Genomic DNA, 23,227 nt, shown 5'->3' with positions numbered 1-23,227 from the left:
TCGTGGGAGAGATTTTGGAACTTGATTTCAGAATTAGAACGCTCTGGCGATGACAAGGTATTGCCTCCAAGAGCCATTTCCTCAGTCGCCAGGAAGCTGGGGCGACCGGACCGGCCTCAGGCGAACAGAGACTCTGGCGTTTTTAAAGACCCAGGCGACAAAAGGCCCGCCCGGCCGCTGCTCCAGGCCCGGCGCGTGCGCAGGGTGCTCTTCGCGCCTGCGCGCGGCGTCTCCGGCGCCCCTCCCGTTCCGCTCTCGGCCCGCGCTGGCTGAATGGGCTTCTGCTACGCCACCGCCTGCGAGTAGTTGGCCGGTCCTCTTCTCTGCGAGCGCCAGTGAGTCGCCCTCCCTCCGGCAGAAACCCTCCGCTTGGGCCCGCGCAGGAGGAGCGGGGCCTCTGAGGGGAGCGGCGACCCCGCCGGCCTCGGTCTCTTTCCCTGGCGGCGGCGGCTTTTTCCGTAGGACAATATGTTCAAGAGAATGGCCGAATTTGGGCCTGACTCCGGCGGGAGAGTGAAGGTTAGTGTGCGGCCCGCGCCTTCCGTCCGAGAGTGGCTCTCTCGCCCCAGCCTCTCCCTGCGGGGCGTGGAGAGGGCCCGCGTGTTTCCCTCCCGCGCCGTTTCGCCCCGGATTTGAACCGTGGTTTATAGGCGGGGAGCGAGTCATTGGGCCCCAACTTCACGGCGCCACCTCCTCCCTCCCATCCCCACCTAAAAACAGGCGTAGTGTGGCTTGGGGGGGGGAAGCTGGGCATCGTTGCCTAGGAAACAAGCCGTTCTGAGGGCTGGGATATTTCAGGGTTGGTGTTGGCAGCTCAGGTCACGTGTAAGCAGGGGATGCCACCCACCTGGTTGTGAGGGTAAGGACTGTAGCAAATACTTAGTAAGCGCTTCCCGCGTGCCGAGCACAGGGCTAAAAGCTTTACCTGCGTCTCTGAGCCAGCCCCTACAGCAGCCTTACCGAGGCTTGTTACCCGCGGTGTTTACCAGTGCAATAACTGAAGAGCTGGGGGTGCGTGTGGGGGGTGCATACAAAGGTCAGAAAAGTTGCCGAAGTTCATGGTGTTTACAAAGCCCCAAAGATACAGCCAGGACCTATTACTCAAGGCATTCAAAGAATATTGCCTGGCACCCGGGGAACCTAGTATTAGCTTCTTTTGTTTTTAATTAAAGTTATCATAGAGCCTAACATAATGTTTGATGCAGTGACACATTTCCCTCCCACTTTCTTACATCTCCTGGCACATTAATTTTTTAAGTCAGGACCAACCGGTTCCCGATATAATGCCTATTTTTTTAATCCCTTAATGATTCTTATTTATTGTAGAAAGGAAGTTTTTATTTAAAAAGAAATTACTCGCTTTTGCACCAATCTAGTTAGATTTTTGAAGAGTCCTTATCTGTCATTGTTTTCACATTATTTTGATCATACACTGTGTTTACAACTATCATACACAGTGCTTTAATATGACAGAGAGTTCTTTGAAAATTTCAAAAGCTGAAATTTAATATAAGGATAGAAAAATGCCAAGTAAAATTCCTAAACATACATATTTTGCCTTGGTTTTTGGGCAAGGTTTTGGACTGATAGGAAAGTTCTACCAAACAAAGGGTTAAGACATGTTGGAGAACGTACAGAATTTTCTGTACTTGTAATCCTGTTAGGTTCTAAAAGTTTGTAAGCTTAAGTCCTAGGTGCCTTGAGGGGATTAGGCCTGTAGTCTTCAAATGCTTTTTCACAAAAAGTGGATGTGAGGTAGTCATGTACAGCTTTAAAATTAGAGTCTTATTTCTCCTCCTCGGTGATTGTTCTGTGGTCTTGTAGGCCTCTTTTTCCAATTTAGGTTAATTTGATCCAGGTAGAAAGTCTGCTGACATATGAGCCTCCTTTTTATCACTGAGGAACTGGGCAAGTTTCTACCACACCAGAGCAGCTACAGGATCTGTTACCACTCACCAAGTCAGTGCCCCTTGGACTCATTCATTCCAAGGCCTTGAATATGAGGCCTGATCTAGGGGAGTTTCAAGTGTCAGTATACTATGATTATTTAAGTTCTTCTACAAACTGTTTGCCTTCTACACTAACTTTAGGCTAATAGGTGTTGGGTTTATTTGTTAATTATTCACCTACATTTAAAAGTTTTTCCATTTGTTCACTGCTTTTCCTTATTATTGATTATTGATTACACTGGCACAGCACTTATCACATGTGGTATATCTTGCTCTTTGACCTTCAGATACATTCTTACTATTAAACAGTTGGTCTGAAATTCATGTGCAACATTCAGCATTTTGTCTTCATTTGAATTTTTTTCTCCTCTCCATCATAATCTGTCAACACTCACTGCCTTTACACTCACCAGATGTGATGAAAAACATGTATGTACATCTCAGAATTGAACACACATGTAGCAAGCATGGCCATCGGCCAGTATTAAACAAGTGTCAGTCATGCAAGTGCCACTTCAGCATTCATTATCTGAATCCATTTGTAATATTTAACATTTTATTTAGATCAATTTTTAAAAGCCCATTCCTAAGCATTCGTATTTTTGAAATTATGGGTTTGACTTGCTAGTTATAGTTAGGGTTTTTCTAATACTAATTAAAGTAAACCTACAAATAATAAAATGGAAAATGTTTGTCCTTATTCCACTTAAAATCCTCTCCCAAGCTGCCTTTGATATCTGTTCTGTGCTTTGGAAAACACCGCCATAAGCTAACGACATCAGGTGATCTCAGTGAAGTCGGCTATCTTTCTTCCAGAGCTTCACTTTAAAGCTTGTGAATAAAGAGTCTTTTGTGTCTCTTTTCAGGAAAACTCTCAGAGTACTTTACATGTTTTAAATATACATTTTCAAAGAGAGAACATTGTAATTAATCTGGTATTTAGTTATTTGTATTAATATGAAATGAGGATAGTTCTCTGAAGTTGATTTATTGAGAGAAATCCATGTTTTAAGCAAAATCTAGGTTTTTTTAATTTTTATTTTTCATTTACAGTTGACATACAATGTTATATTAGTTTCAATTGGATGACATAGCAGTTAGACATTTTTATAACTAAGAAGTGATCATCTTGATAAATCTCATATCCATCTGACACCATACATAGTACAGTATCGTTGACTATATTCCTTATGCTGTACTTTACATCCCTGTGACTTGATATTTTGTAACTAGTAATTTGTACTTCTTAAACCCTTCCCCCTTTCACCAATCACCCCAACCTCCCTACAGTCTGGCAGCCGTCAAAATATTCTCTATGTCTATTACTTTGTTTCCTGTTTTGTTTGTTTGTTTTGGTTTTTGGATTCCAAATATAGGTGAAATCATATGGTATTTGTCTTCCTCTGTCTGACCGATTTCACTTAGCAAGTATCCTCTGATGTCCATCCATGTTATTGCAGGTGGCAAGGTTTCCTTCGTTCTTTTATTTTTTATAGCTGAGTAATATTCCATTCATCTATTGATGGACACTTCTTGTCCATTCATCTATTGATGGGCACTTAGGTAGCTTCCATATCTTGGCTATTTTTAATCATGTTGCAGTGAACACGTGGATATACATCTCTTTTTCAAATTAGAGTTTTTGATTTCTTCAAATAAATACCCAGAGGCGGAATTGCTGTGTCCTTCTTTGTTTCTTGTTATATAGCCTTTGTTTTAAAGTCTGTTTTGTCTGGTATTAAGTATTGCTGCCCAGCTTTTTTTGTTTCCATTTTCATGAGTATCTTATCCCTTTACTTTCAGTCTGTGTATCTTTTGTTCTGAAGTGAGTCCATTGCGTGCCTGCCATTTCTTAAAACAGGCTTTCAGAACTCTTACTCTCTTTGTGTGGGTAATGATACAATATTAATTGGTGTTTAAATTATTTTTCTTTAAGGGGGTTACTATCGTTAAACCAATAGTTTATGGCAATGTTGCTCGATATTTTGGAAAGAAAAGAGAAGAGGACGGCCATACCCACCAGTGGACAGTGTATGTAAAACCATACAGAAATGAGGTATACATTGTTTTTCCTATAACTTTTTTGAAGCTACAGTTTGTTTTGCTTGAAGATAAATTGTGTTATTTTGTAGTGACTTTTTGATTGTAAAATTGGTCCTTATTAGAAATGTTACCCCCCAAATTTGAAAGAATAAAGTGAGAGCTGTCATCAATGTAATTGTTTAGTAGAAATCAATTTTCCAAAAATGTTTTCTAATTAAAATTAAGTTACACTAAAAAGAATTATGCTATAAATGCATCACACCTTGCAGTTACCATGTCTTAAGTTAGCCTAGTGTTTACTCAGGTGTTTCAGGAATAGTAGTTATCGTGTTTTGCCAGGTATGATGCGCCCACATGCTTTAGTGCTAATTCCCATGTATAATGTGTATCCTTATTTTTCCCTCAAAAATGTGGGCAAAAAACCGTGCACATTATACACGGCAGAATATGGTAATTTTTAAGTGATAATTTGGTAATAAGACCATCAGAAAAGATGGAAGACAAAACTGCTATATAGCCTGACAGCTGGTAATGCTGTTTTGTTACTGAATCTCTAATGCCTGGAATGCAGCCAGTACGTCGTAGGTATTCAACAGATATTTATTAAATGAATAAACTGTTCCTCTATTTAAACCCTTCAAAATTCACACAGAGACTTCTCTATGAATGTTCATAGTAGCATTTTCATAGTAGCCAAAAGAATGGAAACAACTCAAATGTCTCTCAGCTGATGAATGAATAAACAAAATGTATGTCCATACAATGAGCTACTATTAGGCAATAAAATGAAATGAAGTATTGATACATGCTATTACCACATGTAGAAATTTAAAAGATGGTAACAGAAAGAGGCCAGACACAAAGGCCACATATTATATGATGAAAAATGTTTTGAAGTTGATTATGGTGATGGTTGTACAACTCTGAATATACTAAAAATCATTGAATGGTACATTTTAAATGGGTGAATTATGTGGTATGTGAATATCTCAATAAAGCTGTTATTTAAAAAAAAAAACAAACCACAAACCTTCAATGACTGTCTGTTGCCCTCATGAAGTTAAAACTGTCTTATGGGGACTGGGTGAAAGAAGGGGAAGGGATTAGCCGAAGAACATGTATGTATAACCCATGGACACAGACAATAGTGTGGTGATGGCCTGAGGGAAGGGGGAGTAGGGGCTGAGAGGAGGGGGGCAAAGTGAAGGGAAATGAGGACAACTGCAATAGTGTCAAAAATAGAGAAAAAAAAATACCATTTTAGAAGGCATGCCATGGTCTTTCCTTATCCTATCTCTGAAGCATATAGCTTGTTTGTGTTTGCCTCATCATTCCCTTATACCCTAAATGCCGTCAATACTAAATTACTCCCAATTTCCCAAAGGAGCACTCTTGAACCCCTTCATTCTCATTCCTTCTATTCTTACTATTCCCTTAGTCTTAGTTCAAGTGTATTTTCTTTGGAACTACTTTCTTGATCTGCAGAGACTGTTAATGTTAGGTGCCCCTCCTACAGCCTTGTACCTCGTGCCTTTATAACGCAGATTACACTGAAATACTGTTCTTGTCTGCCCCCGAGTCCACAGAGAGGTCCTGAGGGCAGGACTCATTATCAGTGACCATTATGGTATCTGGTACTCAGTGTCGGTAGTCACACATGTTTGTAGAAACAAAATGAATGAAGTATTTCCAAAAGAATCTTCAAAGATACTCAAAAAAATCTGCCTCAAAAGAATGTTCACAATATAATGTTAAGTAATCAAAATTGATGGTAGTATATCATTACAATATGATTGCAATTTAAAAAAATATATGTAAAAAATAAATAAAATTTAAAAAATATGTAGGTAATAAAAAATTCCTGAAAGCAAATAAAAAGATTAATAAACATTACTGTTGAGTGTGGCTTATTCTGTTTTGCATTTTTCTATTTTTCTTTAATGAAATATTTTTGAAAAAGCCACCTTCACTAGGAGAATCCCTTTTATGTGTCAGAGCTTACGAATATGTTTATGTGCTTCAGAATAAAATTAAGGAGTTTTACATCCAACAGTTTTAGGTCACTTAGTTGACCTTAGTTTTACATAACATAATTTTGTTCTTTGAAGTTGCTTAGTTGTTAAATTTGCTTTGGTTTATATGCTTATTTCTATAAAAAATATTGATAGTGTACTATTTTTATGGAAAAATCAATTGATTTAGAGTATTATCTATAGATAAATATATAAAAATGATTTGTAAAACAAGTAAATTGATATGCATATTCCTATATATTATGAATTGTGGAGGAATTCAACACAGGCTTCCTTGTTTAAAATAAAAACCAAACCTCCCCGGTATAATTCATGTATTTTAGAAAATTAGATTCCATAATACTTGAGGGGAAGTGTATTTTATAAAATTAGATACGCATGCTCAGTGTATTTCCCTCCTAGTTTTTATATGTAGATGGCAGAACTAATTAATTCCTCTGTATTTTAGGATATGTCGGCATATGTGAAGAAAATTCAATTTAAATTACATGAAAGCTATGGCAATCCTTTAAGAGGTACAGTATAGTTTTTTTATTTATAATATACAAATTTAAAAAGAAAACTGCATCAGTAATTTACACTTAATAATTGTTTTATTCTTTCTCTTTTTCAGTTGTTACTAAGCCTCCATATGAAATTACTGAAACAGGATGGGGTGAATTTGAAATAATCATCAAAATATTTTTCATTGATCCTAATGAAAGACCTGTGAGTAACAGTAATCTTTGTAAATATAAAATAGATTTTTTTAGTAATTGTGAAAATGTAACAATACTTAAGAGCTTATTATATGTTGACATTTTTATTTATTATATGTTGACACTTACAGTATGGTGTATCTTGCCATGAGTTAAGATTTTTCATTTTTAAATGATGTGCCTTCTAAAATTTGTATTTTTTGCTATAGAAATAAGGAATACAGCATGAACATTTATTGGAAATGAACCATGAAAATTATATGATTACAGCAAAAATTTTAAATTCATTAGTATCATTTGGTTATTAGTAATAAATAGGTCGAGGCCATATGCTGTCTGAAATGGGAGTATCCAGTTTTTTATGGTTAAAAGCCCTAAAAGCAGTCTTTCTGCTTTTTCGAGTTGCCATCAGTACTAGCAGCTTTACTTTGTGTCTTCATGAGTCCTTATTAGTAGTCACTGACTTTTTCATCTTTTGATCTCTCCTTATCAGATCATGCTTGACATTGTAAAAAGTCCCTCCCTCAAAGCTTTCAGTTTTGATTCCTCAGCAACTTTGTGAGGTTGGAGATATCCTCATTTCAGACATGAGAATACTAAGGCTCAGAGTTAAGTCACAGGCTCGAAAACAGTTAGTGGTGGCAGAGCTAGTTTTGAACCCAGGTATTTGCATTTAGACCCCACACTCTTTCAAGTACACCTTCTTTTGACTAAAACCACTATGCCTCTTTCATTTTTTACCCTTAGAGTCAGAACTCAGTTATGGCTCTCTCATTTCTCACTGGTGTGCCTGGTGTGTAACTCGTTTCAGGTCTTTTCACCCGTCATCACCATTAATTTTCATCTTGATAGATTCAAGCTCATTCCTTTAGCACCAAACATTTATACTTCAGTTATCAGATTACATTTTTAAAACTGTATGTCCTTTTAGAGGACTTGAATGTCACCTGGGCCAGGGGTTCAGAGACTTAGTTTCTAACTGGCTGCATCAGACGTACCTGAGGTGTTTTTTAAAAATTCAAACTAATAGGCCCAATCCCCTGGAGAGTCTGATTCAGTAGGTTTGGAGAGGGGCCAGCACCCCAAGTGATTTTAATTCACGGTAAGATTTAGAACCCAGTGATGTAGGCCATGCTCTGAACTAGGTAGGACTTCCTTTAGGCCATGTCTGAAATGAGAATCTCTGGATTTGTCAACTTCAATATGGAGAATGTTGACTTCTCTCATTAAGTGAAACATCCTATTCTGGTTTGAGGTAGTTCTAGTTTTAAGAAAGTTCTGCTTTATTTTAAGCTTCTTTGAACTTTTTATTGATAACTATTTTTACATTAGTTTTATTTTCTCCCAAATAAAACATTTGTAGCTCATTTAAGTATTTTCCACGCGATAATGGTTCCAGATCTCCTACCATTCTTACTGTCTTTCTAGAATACTCTCACAACCTCTACATTTTGTTCGGCAAGAAATTCTTAAATATTTATTATTTGTCAGATATTGTTCAAATATCTTGACATAAACTTGAATCCTTAATGAAAATAGTCTGCAAGGGAGAAGAGAGCACAGGATTTAGCAGATACCGTATTTTGCCGTGTATAATGAATGCTCACTTTTTTGCCCATATTTTTGAGGGAAAAATAAGGATATGCATTATACATGGGTAGTACTAATTCTGTATCTATATAAATGTTTTTAATTCTTTTATTTATGCTTATGTGTTAAAAGTGTAACTCCAGAAAGCAATAACAATATCTGTATGCAAAATAATACAATACAAAACTGGAATACAATAATCAGTTTTGTTTATAAATACAAAAAATAAAAAATTGAATTGAAAATTAAAATGAAAGATTTTTTTTCATAAAAGTTTGGGCCAAAAACGTGGGTGTGTTTACACACTGGAGCACATTATACCCGGCAAAATACGGTATTGAGAGAGAGGGTAATGTTACAAGAGCAGAGGTTTTTTTTAACTTTGTAGGATTGCTTTGAATTGATTTTTATTTTGAGAACGTGGGGCCCTACCTGTCTGTCTCCTCATCTGTCGTCCCCTCCTATCCCAGTTGGGAAGTACATTTCTGAAAGAAGTCTTTATATCATGTAATTTCATTATGAGCTGCCTCTCAAAGTCTACTCTTGGAAAAGTAAGGCAGTATGATCTTCTACACTTCTGCAGTGATGAATTTATTAAGTAGGTTTCCGTGTAGACCTACATGGATCTGAATTTTATTCCCCCAAAACTGTTGTGGTGTTCTTTTAGCAAAATGAAACCATTATACTTTTTAATAGTTGGCTCTTGCAGAAAATAAGCCATGCGAATGTTTATTTAAAGTATAAAAGAAAGACATGGATAGCTTGTAATTTACTTCTGTTATCCAATAACCTATTATATGCCAAGCCATTGTAAAAAGAATGGTTGTTTCTAAAAAACAAAATGCTAAAATTGTCTTTTTATGCCTAGAAATACTGTTTATGCCTAGAAATACTGTCAACAGCCTTGTGCTGTTCCAGAACAGTCAGTGAGGTTCTATTGCTTGCTGCCCAGAGACATAACTCTGGAGACAGGAGTCTGGTAAAAAGAAAGGGGTCGTTTATTTAAAGGTTACACAGGTTTGGAATGATAGTAGGTTTCTGCCTCAGGGCCCCACCCCCTTTAAAATACCCAAAGACAAACAAAACAGCCCTGCCACACTCTGCCAGTTTGAAAATGCACCTGAAATCCCTTTTCCTGCTCCTAGAAGTACCGTCCTTTATGAAATGCAGATAACTGCAGCAGGATTAACTAGGTGGCTTGGCAGGTTCCCAGTCGCAGTGCAGCTAGTGCTGCCGCTTTCTGTGTGGGAGAAGTGCAGGGCCTTGGAGCACGGCCCCAACATCTCCAGGGAACCCTCCGGTCTTAGGAACTCCGGCTCCCTGTGGCCAACCAGACTCGCCAGGGGAGGGGAAGGAGAGGACAGGTCTTGGCACATTCCATTTTAAAGTCTCGGCCCAGAAATCCCTGTGCGATGCAACACCTGGCTTTTTAACCATGTGTGCTAATATTTGCCATGTTTATCTTTTCCCCTCTTCCGGCTGCCATTTTGCACAAGGGGACAGAAGTCTTGAACCCCGAGTGCTCTGTATGAGCATCCTTCTACTGAGTCTGAACTGCTTGGTTGCTGGCAGCCACACACACAGGCATGGCTGGCTTGAAGTTAGGTTTTCGTTTATAGTTGCCTTGGGCAATATTCATTCTCTGGCAGCCCCTCCCTTGGAAGGGAGGGCTTCAATCTTCAATTCTGCCTTGGGGTTTTCTCACCTCCCCCTGCCTTCTCCCAGGATCTGGCCTGACCACTCTGTTACACTATCTCTATAGCAAGTATAGACATTTTCATTCCTCTAAGGATCCGTAAACACAGCTCAAAATTGGAGACATCTGTCTTGAAATTTTTCATTGCCTATATCTGCATGAATGCCTCTGGTGGTCTAATAAATTTAGGGGAGGGACAGTTTTATAATGTAGTTTTAAATTTTTCTTAAATTTTAAAAGTTAAACATGCACATGCCTTTTTTTTAATCCTCAGCTGGTGCTATGTTCATTGATTCCAGAGGAAGGGAGAGAGAGAAACACAGATCCGTTGCCTCCTGAACGTGCCCTGTCAAGGGACCTAACCCACAACCTAGGCGTGTGCCCTGGCTGGTAATTGAACCTATGACCTGCAGCTTCATTGCACAATGCTCCAACCATCTGAGCCATACCAGCCAGGGCTAACAGGCACATGATTTTTAAAAAGTCTTTAAAAATAAAAAGTACAAGTCTTCTGTATTAGTTTCCTAGGGCTGCCATAACAAAGTACCACAAACTAAGTGGCTAGACAACAAAAATTTACTCTCACAGTTCTGGAAGCTACAAGTTCAAAATCAAGGTGTTGGACATGCTCTCTCCAGAGCCACTCAGGGAGGATCCTTTCTTGACTTTCCTAGTTCCTGGTAGCCCCAGGCATCCCCAGTATGTGGCAGCATAACTTCATTCTCCATCTTTATTGTCACTTGGCCTTTCTCTGTGTCTCTTCTTATGAAGACACTGGTCATACTGGATCAGGGAACGCCCTAAATTCATCTTAGTTTGATTACATCTGCAAAGACCTTATTTCCAGATAAGGTAACATCCACAGGTACTGAGGGTTAGGACTTCAACATCTTTTTCGGGGACACAATTCAACCCATAACATCTTCATTTCCCCATATCTGGCCCTTTTCCCAGGAAAACCATAGTTACTATTTTCTGTTTCTCTAGAAATAATCCCCGTGCATCTCATATATTTAAATATCTAAATTTGAATTTTTTGGTTTTAGATAGTGCCTGTCAACTCCTAATGATGACAGATGACCCCTTTTCTTCATCATTTCAGGGTTGTTTGGTTTTTTGTTTTTGTTTTTCATTTTACTGGAGGAATTTCTTTAGAAAGGATGCCTGAGAAATAAACTTTCAGAGCCATTACTATCTGAAAATATCTTTATTTTTACTTAATACTTGATGGTTTGGATGAAGAATTCTAGATTCCACAGGAGGATATGCCCTCTTGTCTTTGAGCGAAGGGAGAAGGAAGGAAGAAGGAAGGAAGATTAACAGGCCGAGCCAGCCACAGCATTCTTGATTTCTACTCCTACCCACTGAGCTTGGAACCTCTCTGGGGCTGTACTGGGAGCACTGGCTCCCACCTGTGATGCAGTTCTCTTCCTTACGTTTTCAGGGTGTGGATTTCTCTGTTCTAGAGTATCCACCATGTAGTCTCATCTGCTTTCTGTCTGTTTCATGAATTTGTTGAATTATCTGCTTGAAATATGGCCTGTGATTGATGTGTGCTCCTTATAATGATTTTTGCTACGTTTTGGGAAACTTTTTGAGGCCTCTGAATTGGTTTCTCCAACATGAACTCTGATGTTTTTACAGCTGGATTTTCTTTTTTTTTTTTTTTAAGATGATTTTCTTTATTTTTAGAGAGATGGGAAGGAAGGGAGAAAGAACGAGAGAAACAGCCATATGTGAGAGATACGTTGACTGGTTGCCTTTTGCATGCCCCCAGCCGGGGACCTAGCCCACAACCCAGGCATGTGCCCTGACTGGGAATTGAACAGCAACCGCTGGTTTTCATGCCATTGCTCAGTCTACTGAGCCACACCAGCCAGGGCTGCCAACTGAGCTTTATTTCGCTGAAGTATTCGTACATTGTGTCGCAAAACTTTTCCCTTGATATCTTACTGCACCTGTTTTTAAGTATTTTGAAGACATGTTGCTCTTGCCAAAGTGAATTATCTTTGACTTTTTTCTTATATAACAGTGTTATATAGCACAAAAGAAATTATCTTGCCCTCACTGAGCATTTGAAAGTATCAAATCTTTTCTCCCATAGTAAATTTGTAAAATTTAATCTTCACAGAAAAACTGTCTCATAATCTAATTTCACTTGTGTTAGTAAAAGAATTTGTCTTTAAAAAAAAAAAAAAGAACTTATGTTTTAGTGATTTCCCAGTTTAATTTCCATAACTGTATCTTACGTTATTTTTATATATAGTTACTCTCTAGAAATGCTTCGTAACAGACTCTTACTTACCCTCTTCAAAACATTCATGTTTACGTGTCTCTCTACAGATTATGCCCCTGCCTTTTCCCACCCGCCTCCCCCTGGTGCGTTTTCTGTGCATCTCTTTCTTTTCCAAGCTCCAGGGGCCCTTCTTTTGCTTCTGTAACTTGTTTCCTGAGCCCTTTTTTTTCTGAAGCTCACTTCTACCTCTGTGTCTTTCTAAATAAACTTCCTCTTATTTTAAAAAGAATTCATGTTTCGATCTGAGTGGATGGTGATACTTAAAAGGAAAATGAAAGTACACAGAGTTTGAGTGATTTGTCATAAAAAATTGTAATTGAGACAAGGTCCTGAATTTGGTATGGTTACTAATTCCAGTCTCTAATTCAGTTACAGAAATGACAGTGTTTCTCAGTGATGAAGTAACCATTGCACAGATGTGTTATGTCTGTTTTTATCTCACAGGTAACCCTGTATCATTTATTAAAGCTGTTCCAATCGGACACCAATGCAATGCTGGGGAAAAAAACAGTGGTTTCAGAGTTCTATGATGAAATGGTAAGAAGATACTATAACGAGAGCTTTAAAAGCATTTTGGATTGTAAAACTTTGAAGTAATTGGGCCTTTTTTCATTTTATCCCATTAGATATTTCAAGACCCAACAGCAATGATGCAGCAATTATTAACAACATCTCGTCAGCTAACATTAGGAGCCTATAAGCATGAAACAGAATGTAAGTGCCATGAGTTCATAATTAATACTGAAAAATAATGTTATGTGATGATGAAATGATTGGTTAGTAACTTCTAAATTTTTTTCTAATGCTGTATATACATAAATTTTTCAGGAGTTAAAAAAATAAGATGTGTATTACTATAGAACATATAAGAAGGATATTATAAATTGTTCCCAAAGTAGGCCTGCTTTCAAAAAGGTGAAAAGCTTTTCATAGTCTGAAATACCATTTGTCTTTTATTCTCTAATTACACTTCTGTGTTCCGTGATCCTGTTTGTCTGTTTGTTTGTTTTTCAACCTATGTCATTTTATATAATTTCAGGTTAATACTGAGGTGGAAAATGCTAGAATGCCACATTGGTTTCAGTCACAGTATATTTTCCCCCTAACCCAAGAGTGCCCCAGAATACCCTACACATCACTCCATGCAGCTGTTGCCCATCGTTTGCAGTTGCCACTCAAGATGAAAGTTATTTGCCATTCTGTGTTAACATTTATGTCACTGTTCATTTGCCCACAGGACAAAGGGGGACCCCCCAAAATGGAATTTATTGATTAAAAAAATGTGTATTTATCCTTACATGTTTAAACTGTAGTCACCTTCCAAGTACTCTCCATTTGATGCAATACACCTATAAAGACTTTTCCAATGCTCAAAACAGCTTTGGAGCATGTCAATTTTGATGTCTTTTACTGCTTCTGCTGTGTTTTTGTTTTACCTCTTTCACATCACCAAAACGTTTCCTTTTGAGAACTTTTTTCTTCTGGGGAAACAAAAATATAGTCACTCAGGGTGCGATCAGGTGACTAGGGAGACTGGGGCTGAGGGGGTCATACCATTTTTGGTCAAAAACTGCTGGGCCTTCAGCAGGGTGTGGCAGGTGCACTTGGAAATCACCCATCATGAAATGGGAAAATGCATTGAAAGAGTCTCCCAAAAAAGTCATGGAAGCCGAACTCAGCCTCTCACCACAGCACCAGCTGGTTCATTGATACAGATGGGTTCCTAAACACTCACTTAGTGGGGGAAGCCTGTACTACAAGGGGCCCACCCTCCAGAAGATAGTTGTTTTGTTTTTTTGCAGCCCCTCTCATAGGTATTGATTATCAATTATATGCCAGGCATTCATCAAGGTTCTGAGGATAGAGCAGTGACCAAACCAGACAAAAAGGCCTGCTCTCATGGAGCTTACATTCTAGTGGGAGGAAGACAGATTTTATAAAGTGTAACATAGTGATTGGATGGTATGGAGACAAGTGAAGCAGGGAGGAAGCACCTTTGGTGGGAGGAGATGGTGATGAGCAGTTTTGAAATATCAGGTCACAGAAGGCTTCCTGAAGTTGTGGCATATGAGTGAATACCTAAAGGAGTAAGGAACATGATCCTTGGAGCTGTCTGAGATAAGAACGTTATCTGTAGAGGGAGTAGCATGGGCAAAAGCCCTGAGGTAGGATTGTGCTAGGCATGTCAGAAACAGCAAGGAGGCCAGTGAGACTGGAATAGAGTAAACAAGGGGACAAGAAGTCAGAGGTGAGGCCAGAGAAGTTAATAGGGGACCAGATCATGTGGAAACTTGTGGGTAACTGAGGACTTTAAGGGGGGTGAAGGACATGTAAAGTCATTTGTGGGTTTTGAGCCGAAGAGTGAAAATATAAGACTAACATGAAAAGGTCAATCAGCCTGGCTGCTGTGTTGAGAATAGACAGTAAAGCAGAAAAGGAAGAAGCAAAGAGGCTGTTACAATAATCTAGATGTGATAGAATGGTGGGCAGTACCAGAGTGATTGATAGCAGTGTGGGGTGATGAGAAAGGGTCAGATTCTGTATCTATTTTGAAGATAGATACAATAGGATTTGCCGATGGTTTGAATAAAGGTGTAAGAGAAGATCAGCCAAGAGTGACTCTTAAGGTTTTGGACCTAAAAAACCAAAAAATTGTCATTGCTTTCTATAGGGATGGGGGACGTCTGGGAGGGTCAGGCTTTAGGGAAAGATTAGTTAATACAATTTTGGACATGTTGGATGTAGGATGCCTATAAGACATCTAAGTGGTTACATTGAGAAGACAACTGCACCCAAAAGTATGGTATTCAAGGAGAGGCTGAAGATAAAAATTTAGAAGTTAATAAATAGATGGATTTATAAATTGTGAGACCCAACGATATCATCAAAGGAGTGAGTGAAATAGAAAAGAGGTCCAAGGACTGAGCCAGATCACTGCAACATGTAGAGATTTAAGGAGGTGATTAGCAAAGGAAATTAAGAAAAATATTTGGTTTCCTTCCTGTCACTGTTGGTTCCCTGAATATTTTGCTTTATTTCACTTTGGATAGTCTTCATTTGTTCTTTCATTTTTCAACCAGACTCAGTCAGTTCTGTGAGCATTTTGATTACCAGGGCTTTAAACTCTCCATCAGGTAGGTTGGCTATCTCCTCATTGCTTAGCTCTCTTTCTGGAGTTTTGCTCTGTTCTTTCACTTGGGCCATATTGCTTTGTCTCAGCTGTGTTTCCTGGACTTATATGTCTATTTCCTTCACCAGGTTAGGGAAGTTTCCTTTCATTATTTTTTCAAAGAAGTTTTCAATTTCTTGCTCTTTCTCTTTTCCTTCTGGCACCCCTAACATTTAAATGTTGGTACACTGGAGATGTCCCAGGGGCTCTTTAGCCTATCCTCATTTTTCTTGGATTCTTTTTTCTTCTTGCTGTTCTATTTTTTTCTTCCTTATGTTCCAAGTCATTGATTTGAATCTCGGCTTCATCCACTCAAATTGTGTTTCCCTGTAAATTGTTCTTTACTTCAGTTAGTGTATCCTTCATTTCTGCCTGAGTCTTTTTTATGCTGTTGAGGTCCTCACTAAGTTCCTTATGCATCCTTTTAACCAGTGTTTTCAACTCTGCATCTGATAGATTGCTTATCTCCATTTTGTTCAGTTCTTTTTCTGGAGTTTTGTTCTCTTATATTTGGGCCATGTTTCTTTGTCTGCTTATTCTGGCAGCCTCCCTGTGTTTGTTTCTTTGTATTAGATAGAGCTGCTATGACTCCCTGACTTGGTAGTGTGGCCTAATGTACTAGGAGTCGTGTAGGGTTCAGTGGCACTGCCTCACCTATCACCTAAGCTGGGTACTCGAGGTGCACTTTTTGTGTGGGCTGAGGACTTCCTCCTCTTGTAGTTGAGCCTTGATTGCTGATGGGAGGGATTTATCCAGGCCAGTCAGCTGAAAGGAGTGCCTGTGGCCACTGACAACCAATCTATGCCCTTCTTGAGCATCAGCTGTGCAGGGGCCCACTCCACAGAGCAGGACTTACTTCAGCAGGGCTCTGGAGCCCTCTGAGTCTGCTGCTTGAGCATGTTGCTTGTGGAGGTGGTTGGGTGGTCCACTTTGTGCACAGGCTCTAGAGTCTCCTGGGTGATGGAGGCCAAGGTCAGCTACTGCCTGTGGTCTCTCCGGAGCCACTTGGCATAAGCTATAAAGCGATCTGCGGATGGCTTCTACTTGCTGGGGCCACATAGCAAGAGGAGCAAGGCATGCTGAGGCCAGATGCTGCTGCTTTGAGGAAACAGAAAAATCTGCAGCATAAGCTAAGACAAGCCATTCATATAGAAAAGCCTCTGGAAATAGCTTGAGTGGGGTGGAGCCTCAGGGAATCACCAGGGCAGGGTAAATAGTGTGAGTGAGGTTGATGGAATCTCAGATATGATACCCACCTTCCTGCTCTGTGTGTCTCTGGGGTGAAGGCTCTGAAAAGAAACAATGGCCTCTGCCTGTAGTTCTGTCTGATATAAAGCTGTCGCCCAGCTCTCTCTCTGTTGCCAACCACTTCAGTTTCTCCCTGTATGCCCCTGGTGCCTTTCAAGCTGCTACCCTGGTGCTGGAGTTCAGAGGGAGGGAGTCTAAGTTCGTGTGAGTCCCTTTAAGAGGAACTGCTTGGGAATCCAGCATTTTCTTCCAGTGACTCAATCCCCTCTGATGTTTAAGCCAGCAGTTACAGGGACTTAACCTTCCTGGCACTGGAACCCTGGGCTGGGGGGCCTGGTGTGGAGCTAGGCCCCCTCACTCCCAAGATACCCCTCCTGATTTTTATCCACCACACATGCGTTTGGAGCCAGCCTGCTCTGCATCTTTGTTCCTCTTACGAGTCTGGATGGATGTAGTTTCTTCTTTAATTCTATACTTGTTGGACTTCCTTCAACTCGCTTTCTGATGGTTCTGAGTGATGGTTGTTTTATAGTTTAGTTGTAATTTTGATGTGGTTGAGGAGGTGAGCCATGTTTACCTACACCTCCATCTTGACCAGAAGTGCAATATAAATATTTACCTGTGTACAAAATATATCACAAAAAGAAAGTAACCAGCAATGAGCAAAATAAGAAAGCATTATTTCATGTTTTTAATGTGCTAGATGCTTTACATATACATCCCGTCTTCCCTTGGTATTCCTTGGGGATTGGTTCCAGTACACCCTGAGGATACAATCATCCTCTGATGCGCATGTTCCTTATATAAAATGGAATAGTATTTCCATATAACCTGTGCATATTCTCCTGTACACTTTAAATCATCTCTAGATTATTATAATTCCTAATATAATGTAAATGCTTTGTAAATTGTTATACCGTATTGTTTAGGAAATAACGAAAAAGTCTGTACATGTTCAGTGCAGATGTGGTGATCTACGCTTAACTGCATAGTACACATTAGCAATAACATTACATTCCCCCCCAATACTTTTGATCTTCGGGCACAGAACTCATGGATACAAGGCCAACTGTATTGCTTAACCTTCATAAATCCTCTGAGAAATACAAAGTTTTAACCATGTTACATAGAAAGACGAGATTGGGGGAGACTTAGAGATGTCATTGTTCCGCTAATAAGGGGCTGAGGGTGTATTTGAACTCAAGCCTTTCTTTCTGATTTCAAAGGGGTTTTAGTTTTTTCCTTCACCAAACCATGCTGCTTCCAGTTAGGGATCATTTTATTCTATACTTAAAGTGCAAGTACAACTGTGCTTTTAGTTCATCAGCAGCAATTACCTGAAATGTCCACAAGGTGGAGATGTTGGGTGAAAGTAGGCTTTTCTTTTTGTAAAACATAATGCTGCACACTAAGTGGAGTATTTAAATAGATGAATTTTATTTTGCAGTAGTGACATTTTCTTTAGCAATTGGTTATATAGCCAGCTAGAATGTTTTAAATGTCATTTAATGTTCCTCTGTCATAATAGTAGTTAATATGGCTTTTTATGTACCAGATAGTATTCTGGACACTTTATGTACATGAATTCATTTAAAATCTCCTCAACAAATAATATTGAGGTGTTTGCTATTATAACCTCCATTTTTTAAAATGAGGAAATGAGCACAGAGATAATTAATAACTTACTCAGAGTGGCACAGCTAATAAATGATAGAGCTAGAATTCAAACCTATATAGTTGTTGCTCTCTTTTTTGAAAAAAGGATACAGGCTTGTTTTACCAGTGTGGATTTGATTATGTAAGCTTTACCTGTACATAAATTGAAGAATACCATGTATTTAGTGTTCTCATTAGCTGGATGTCTTTTGAATTATATGGCTTGTTATTTTCAAATTAACATGTATATGGAGAAAAACATTATGTTATAAAATCCTAATGATGAATTAAAATATTAGTGACCATAATTTCATTATTAGTTACAGAAAACATCTGAGATCCTCTCTTGGGAGTTCAGATTTTCTTACCCACACCCCTGTGTTTCATGTTATATATCTTAAATTGTTCACATTTCTTCTTGGAAATATTGACCTCAGGAAATACCTTATTTATTACTCTATGACACATCTTAGGCATTTAAGAAAAATGAAATAATCCAATAAAAGTATGTGGTTTTTTTAGTTGCAGAGCTTGAAGTGAAAACCAGAGAAAAATTAGAAGCTGCGAAGAAAAAAACAAGCTTTGAAATTGCAGAGCTTAAGGAGAGATTAAAAGCAAGCCGTGAAACTATAAATTGTTTAAAAAATGAAATCAGGAAACTCGAAGAAGATGACCAGACAAAAGAGATATGAACAGGTCTGAAGAGAACTTGACAAGAAGCTAAACTGAAAATAAGGTGGACTTTGAAGGAGAGATGGACTGCAAGTGCCTCCTAGAAGAACTGCATATGTAGTTGTGGCCACAGATTTCTCAGCAGCAGGGTCCAAGGAGCTGTGCTTTTTAAGCAATATGTAATGTAAAATATATGTCTGAAATAAACATGAATGCTGGATAGGCATTTTTATCAACCCGTTTTAGGGTAATTCTATGATAAGCACAATTAAAAATTTTTGATTACATTGTATGTATAGCTTATCCTTTTGACAGGCATCAAAAATGCATTATAAATTATAACTTCCATTTTGTACTTCCCTGGTAGTTAGAGTTAGTGGTAATAATGCATATATTTAATTTCTTAACTTCTTACTGTTCTTCATCCTGATCCTCTTGTATTTGAGGTGCCAGTAAATAATCAGTAAATGTAGTTTACTGATCCTATTCCTGCCTTGTGATGTGTTTCTTGCTTTCCCTTTGGTGCACCTGGAGCTCTCTCATTACAATTAATGTATCTTCATACTGATGTCATCACGCATCTCTTACTGGCATCCATTGTAGTATACAGAAATTCTTTGATGGCAAAGATCATATCTTGAGTGGTGTTCTGCCTCTCTACTATAGTGTCGTTGGTTTGCACATAGAAAAATTTAATCTCTCCTGCATGTTCCAGAAACAGAGGAAGCACCTGTGCATCAGCTTCACATACTACCCCTCATTTGTCTGTTTCTCAGCCTCTCCTGTTCAAATCCACATGGTGAGCCCTCCACTCCTGGCCTCACCTACTATAATTCAAACACTTAATAGTACTTAATGTTTAAGGCCATGTTGGCTGAACCATTGCAGCAACATAGGGACAACAGTAGATAGGAAAGTATTTTGGAAAACATGTAACATTAACAAATTATAAAGGTCCTAAAAATGCAACCACGCCTTTGCATAACGCAGGGATTCTGTATTCTCTAGAGTTATAACTAGCCACTCCAGTACTTTAAGACACCTTTCTCTGTCTGCACTGGTGGATTGGTTACTTTTTACTTCATCTCTTTATTTTTTAAGTTGTGGCATTTAGAAGCATGGAGGTTGTACAAAGGTCACTGGTCTGAAGTTTCTGCCAGAGGCCCTCTGGGGGTTGGGGATAGCACTTGTAATTGTGTCGGCATCATTCAGCTTCCTTCTCTTACCCCAGTGCCTGCAGTGTAGGCTTGGGCCTGGGGATGGATCCGAAAAACTGCTGGGGGAAGAGTCTCATCGGTGAATACAAGAGGTCAAAATCTGTCGTCATGGCTCAGTCTTACCCTGTGTCAGCTCTTATTTCTGTGTTGACTTTAATCTAAGTAGCCTCCTGTGATTATGCAGAGAAACTACTTCCAACTCAAAAAAGGACAACCCAATTTTAAAACGGGCAAAGGATTGAATAGACGTTCTTCCAAAGAAATGCAAATGGCCAATAACCACATGAGGACATGCTCAACATGATTAATCATTAGAAAGATGCAAACAAGAAACACAAGGTACTACTTCACAACCCATGAGGATGGCTATAATTTTAAAATGATAAATTGGTGAGGATGTACCGCACTTGGAACCCTCATGTGTTGCTGGTGGGAATGTAAAATGGGTACAGCTACCTGGAAAAACAGTTTGGCAATTCCTCAAAAAGCTAAGCTTGGTTACCCTAATGACCCAGCAGTTCCACTTGTAGGTGTGTACCCAAGAGAAATGAAAACGTTTTTACACAAAAACTTGCACATGAATGTTTATGGCAGGTCTATGGATAATAAGCAAAAAAGATAGAACCTAAATATCCGTCAACTGATGAATAAATGAAATGTAGGATAGCCATGCCATGGGAATAAGTAGATTTGCTACAACATGAGTGAACCTGGAAAACAAATGTAAGAAGCCAGACACAAAAGCCACATGTTATATGGTTCCATTTATATGAAATTCCAGAATAAGCAACTCCATGAGAACAAAGTCAATGCCAAAGGATGGGGCAGAGGGGATTTCCGTGTGGGGTGATGAAATGTTCTGGAATTGGTGGTGGTGGTTGCACAATCTTGTGAATTTACTAAGAACACTGTATATTTTAAAAGTGGCTGTAATACACAAGGCCACTGTAATCAAAATAGCCTGGTACTGGCATAAAAACAGGCACATAGACCAATGGAACAGAACAGAGAGCCCAGAAATAAACCCAAGTCTCTATGGTCAATTAATATTTGACAAAGGAGGCAGGAGCATAAAATGGAGCAAAAACAGCCTCTTCAGCAAATGGTGTTGAGAGATCTGGACGGCTACGTGCAAAAAAAATGTAACTTAATCACCAACTTATAACATACACAAAAATAAATTCAAGGTGGATAAAAGACTTATAAGTCCTAACACCATAAAAGTCCTAGAGGAAAACATAGGCAGGAAAATCTCAGACATTCCACGCAGCAACATCCTCACAGACATGTCCCCTAAAGCAAGGGACATAAAGGAAAGATAAACAAATGGAACCTCATCAAAATAAAAAGCTTCTGCATAACTGAAGAAAATAGCATTACAATGAAAAGAGAACCAACAGTATGGGAAAACATATTTGCCAATGATACCTCAGACAAGGGTCTGATCTCCAAAATATATAAAGAACTCACATGACTCCACTCCAGGAAGACAAACAACCCCATTAAAAAATGGGCAAAGGTCTTAAACAGACACTTCTCCAAGGAAGACATACAGAGGGCCCAGAGACATGTGAAAAGATGCTCAGCATCACTAGCCATCAGAGAGATGCAAATTAAAATGACAATGAGGTACCATCTCACATCAGTCAGAGTGGCCAACATAAACAAATCAACAAACAAGTGTTGGAGAGGATGCAGAGAAAAGGGAACCCTAGATATTGTTGGTGGGAATGCAGACTGGTGAGGCCACTGTGGAAAACAGTATGGAATTTCCTCAGAAAACTAAAAATGGAACTGCCTTTTGACCCAGCAATTCTGCTGCTGGGATTATACCCTAAGAACCCTGAAACACCAATCCAAAAGAACCTATGCACCCAATGTTCAGAGCAGCACAATTTACAATAGCCAAGTACTGGAAGCAAACTAAGTGCCCATCAGCAAATGAGTGGATCCAAAAACTATGGTACATTTACACAATGGAATTCTACGCAGCAGAGAGAAAGAAGGAGCTTATACCCTTTGCAACAGCATGGATGGAACTGGAGAGCATATGCTAAGTGAAATAAGCCAGGCGGTGAGGGACAAATACCATATGATCTCACCTTTAACTGGAACATAATCAACAGAAGAAAAAAAGCAAACAAAATATAACCACAGACATTGAAGTTAAAAACAATCTAACAATAGCCAGAGGGGAGGGGGAAGGGATAGTGGGGAGAAGGGTTTTCAAGAACTACTTACTATAAAGGACACATGGACAAAACCAAGGGGGAGGGTGGAAGCAGGGGAGTGAGGTGTGTTTGGCTGAGGTGGGGTAGAGGGGTGGGGAGAAAATGCAGACAACTGTAATTGAACAACAATAAGATAATTTAAAAATTGGAAAAAAAGAAAAGAAAAATGAATATACAGAAACCTCATTTAAAGTTAAGTAGGGAGGCCAGAAGGGGGAGCTCTTATGCCCTACATCTATGCAAAGCACAACAGGGAAACAGGACACCCAATTTCCTCCTCTTCTTTATAAACGATATTATTCTCCTTTGTTTTAGTGGACTTGGCTCACAATGGATGCATGTACTGGATTTCAATTCCTTGTTGTTCCTGAACAAATCAGATTTGCTAGAGGAAAAAAAAATAAAAAATAAATAAAAGTGGTTGTAATACTATTGGATTTTATCTCAAAAGATTTTATTTTAATATTTTTGGTTGAATAAATTTTATTTTTTTGATATATTCTATTTTTTCCATTACAATTTATCCCCTTTATTCCCCTTCCCCCCTGCAATCACAATACTGCTGTCCATGTCCTTGAGTCCTTTTTCCTTTTTGCTCAGTTCCTCCGCCCCCTCACCTCCCCCCCGCCACTAGCTGTCATCCTGCTCAACATCTAGGAGTCTGTCCCCATTTTCCTCCTTAGTTCAGTTTGTTCATTAGATTCCACATATGAGTGAAATCATGGTATT

General features: G+C 39.0%; 1 protein-coding gene across 1 annotated transcript; it reads left to right on the top strand.

The window, feature by feature from the left end:
• Window positions 1-239: 239 nt before the first annotated feature.
• YEATS4 (YEATS domain containing 4) lies at window positions 240-19,543 on the top strand. Its single transcript, XM_024576406.4, has 7 exons — window positions 240-519; window positions 3,886-4,005; window positions 6,474-6,540; window positions 6,639-6,733; window positions 12,750-12,842; window positions 12,932-13,019; window positions 18,901-19,543. The coding sequence occupies exons 1-7, from the start codon at window positions 469-471 to the stop codon at window positions 19,068-19,070; spliced, it is 684 nt and encodes a 227-aa protein (XP_024432174.1). The 5' UTR covers window positions 240-468; the 3' UTR covers window positions 19,071-19,543.
• The last annotated feature ends 3,684 nt before the right edge of the window (window positions 19,544-23,227 follow it).

This window comes from Desmodus rotundus, chromosome 3 (genome assembly GCF_022682495.2).
Source record: "Desmodus rotundus isolate HL8 chromosome 3, HLdesRot8A.1, whole genome shotgun sequence".
NCBI classification, from domain to species: Eukaryota; Metazoa; Chordata; class Mammalia; order Chiroptera; family Phyllostomidae; genus Desmodus; species Desmodus rotundus.
Note: the sequence above shows the minus strand (reverse complement) of the source record. Positions and strands in the feature narration are given on the sequence as shown.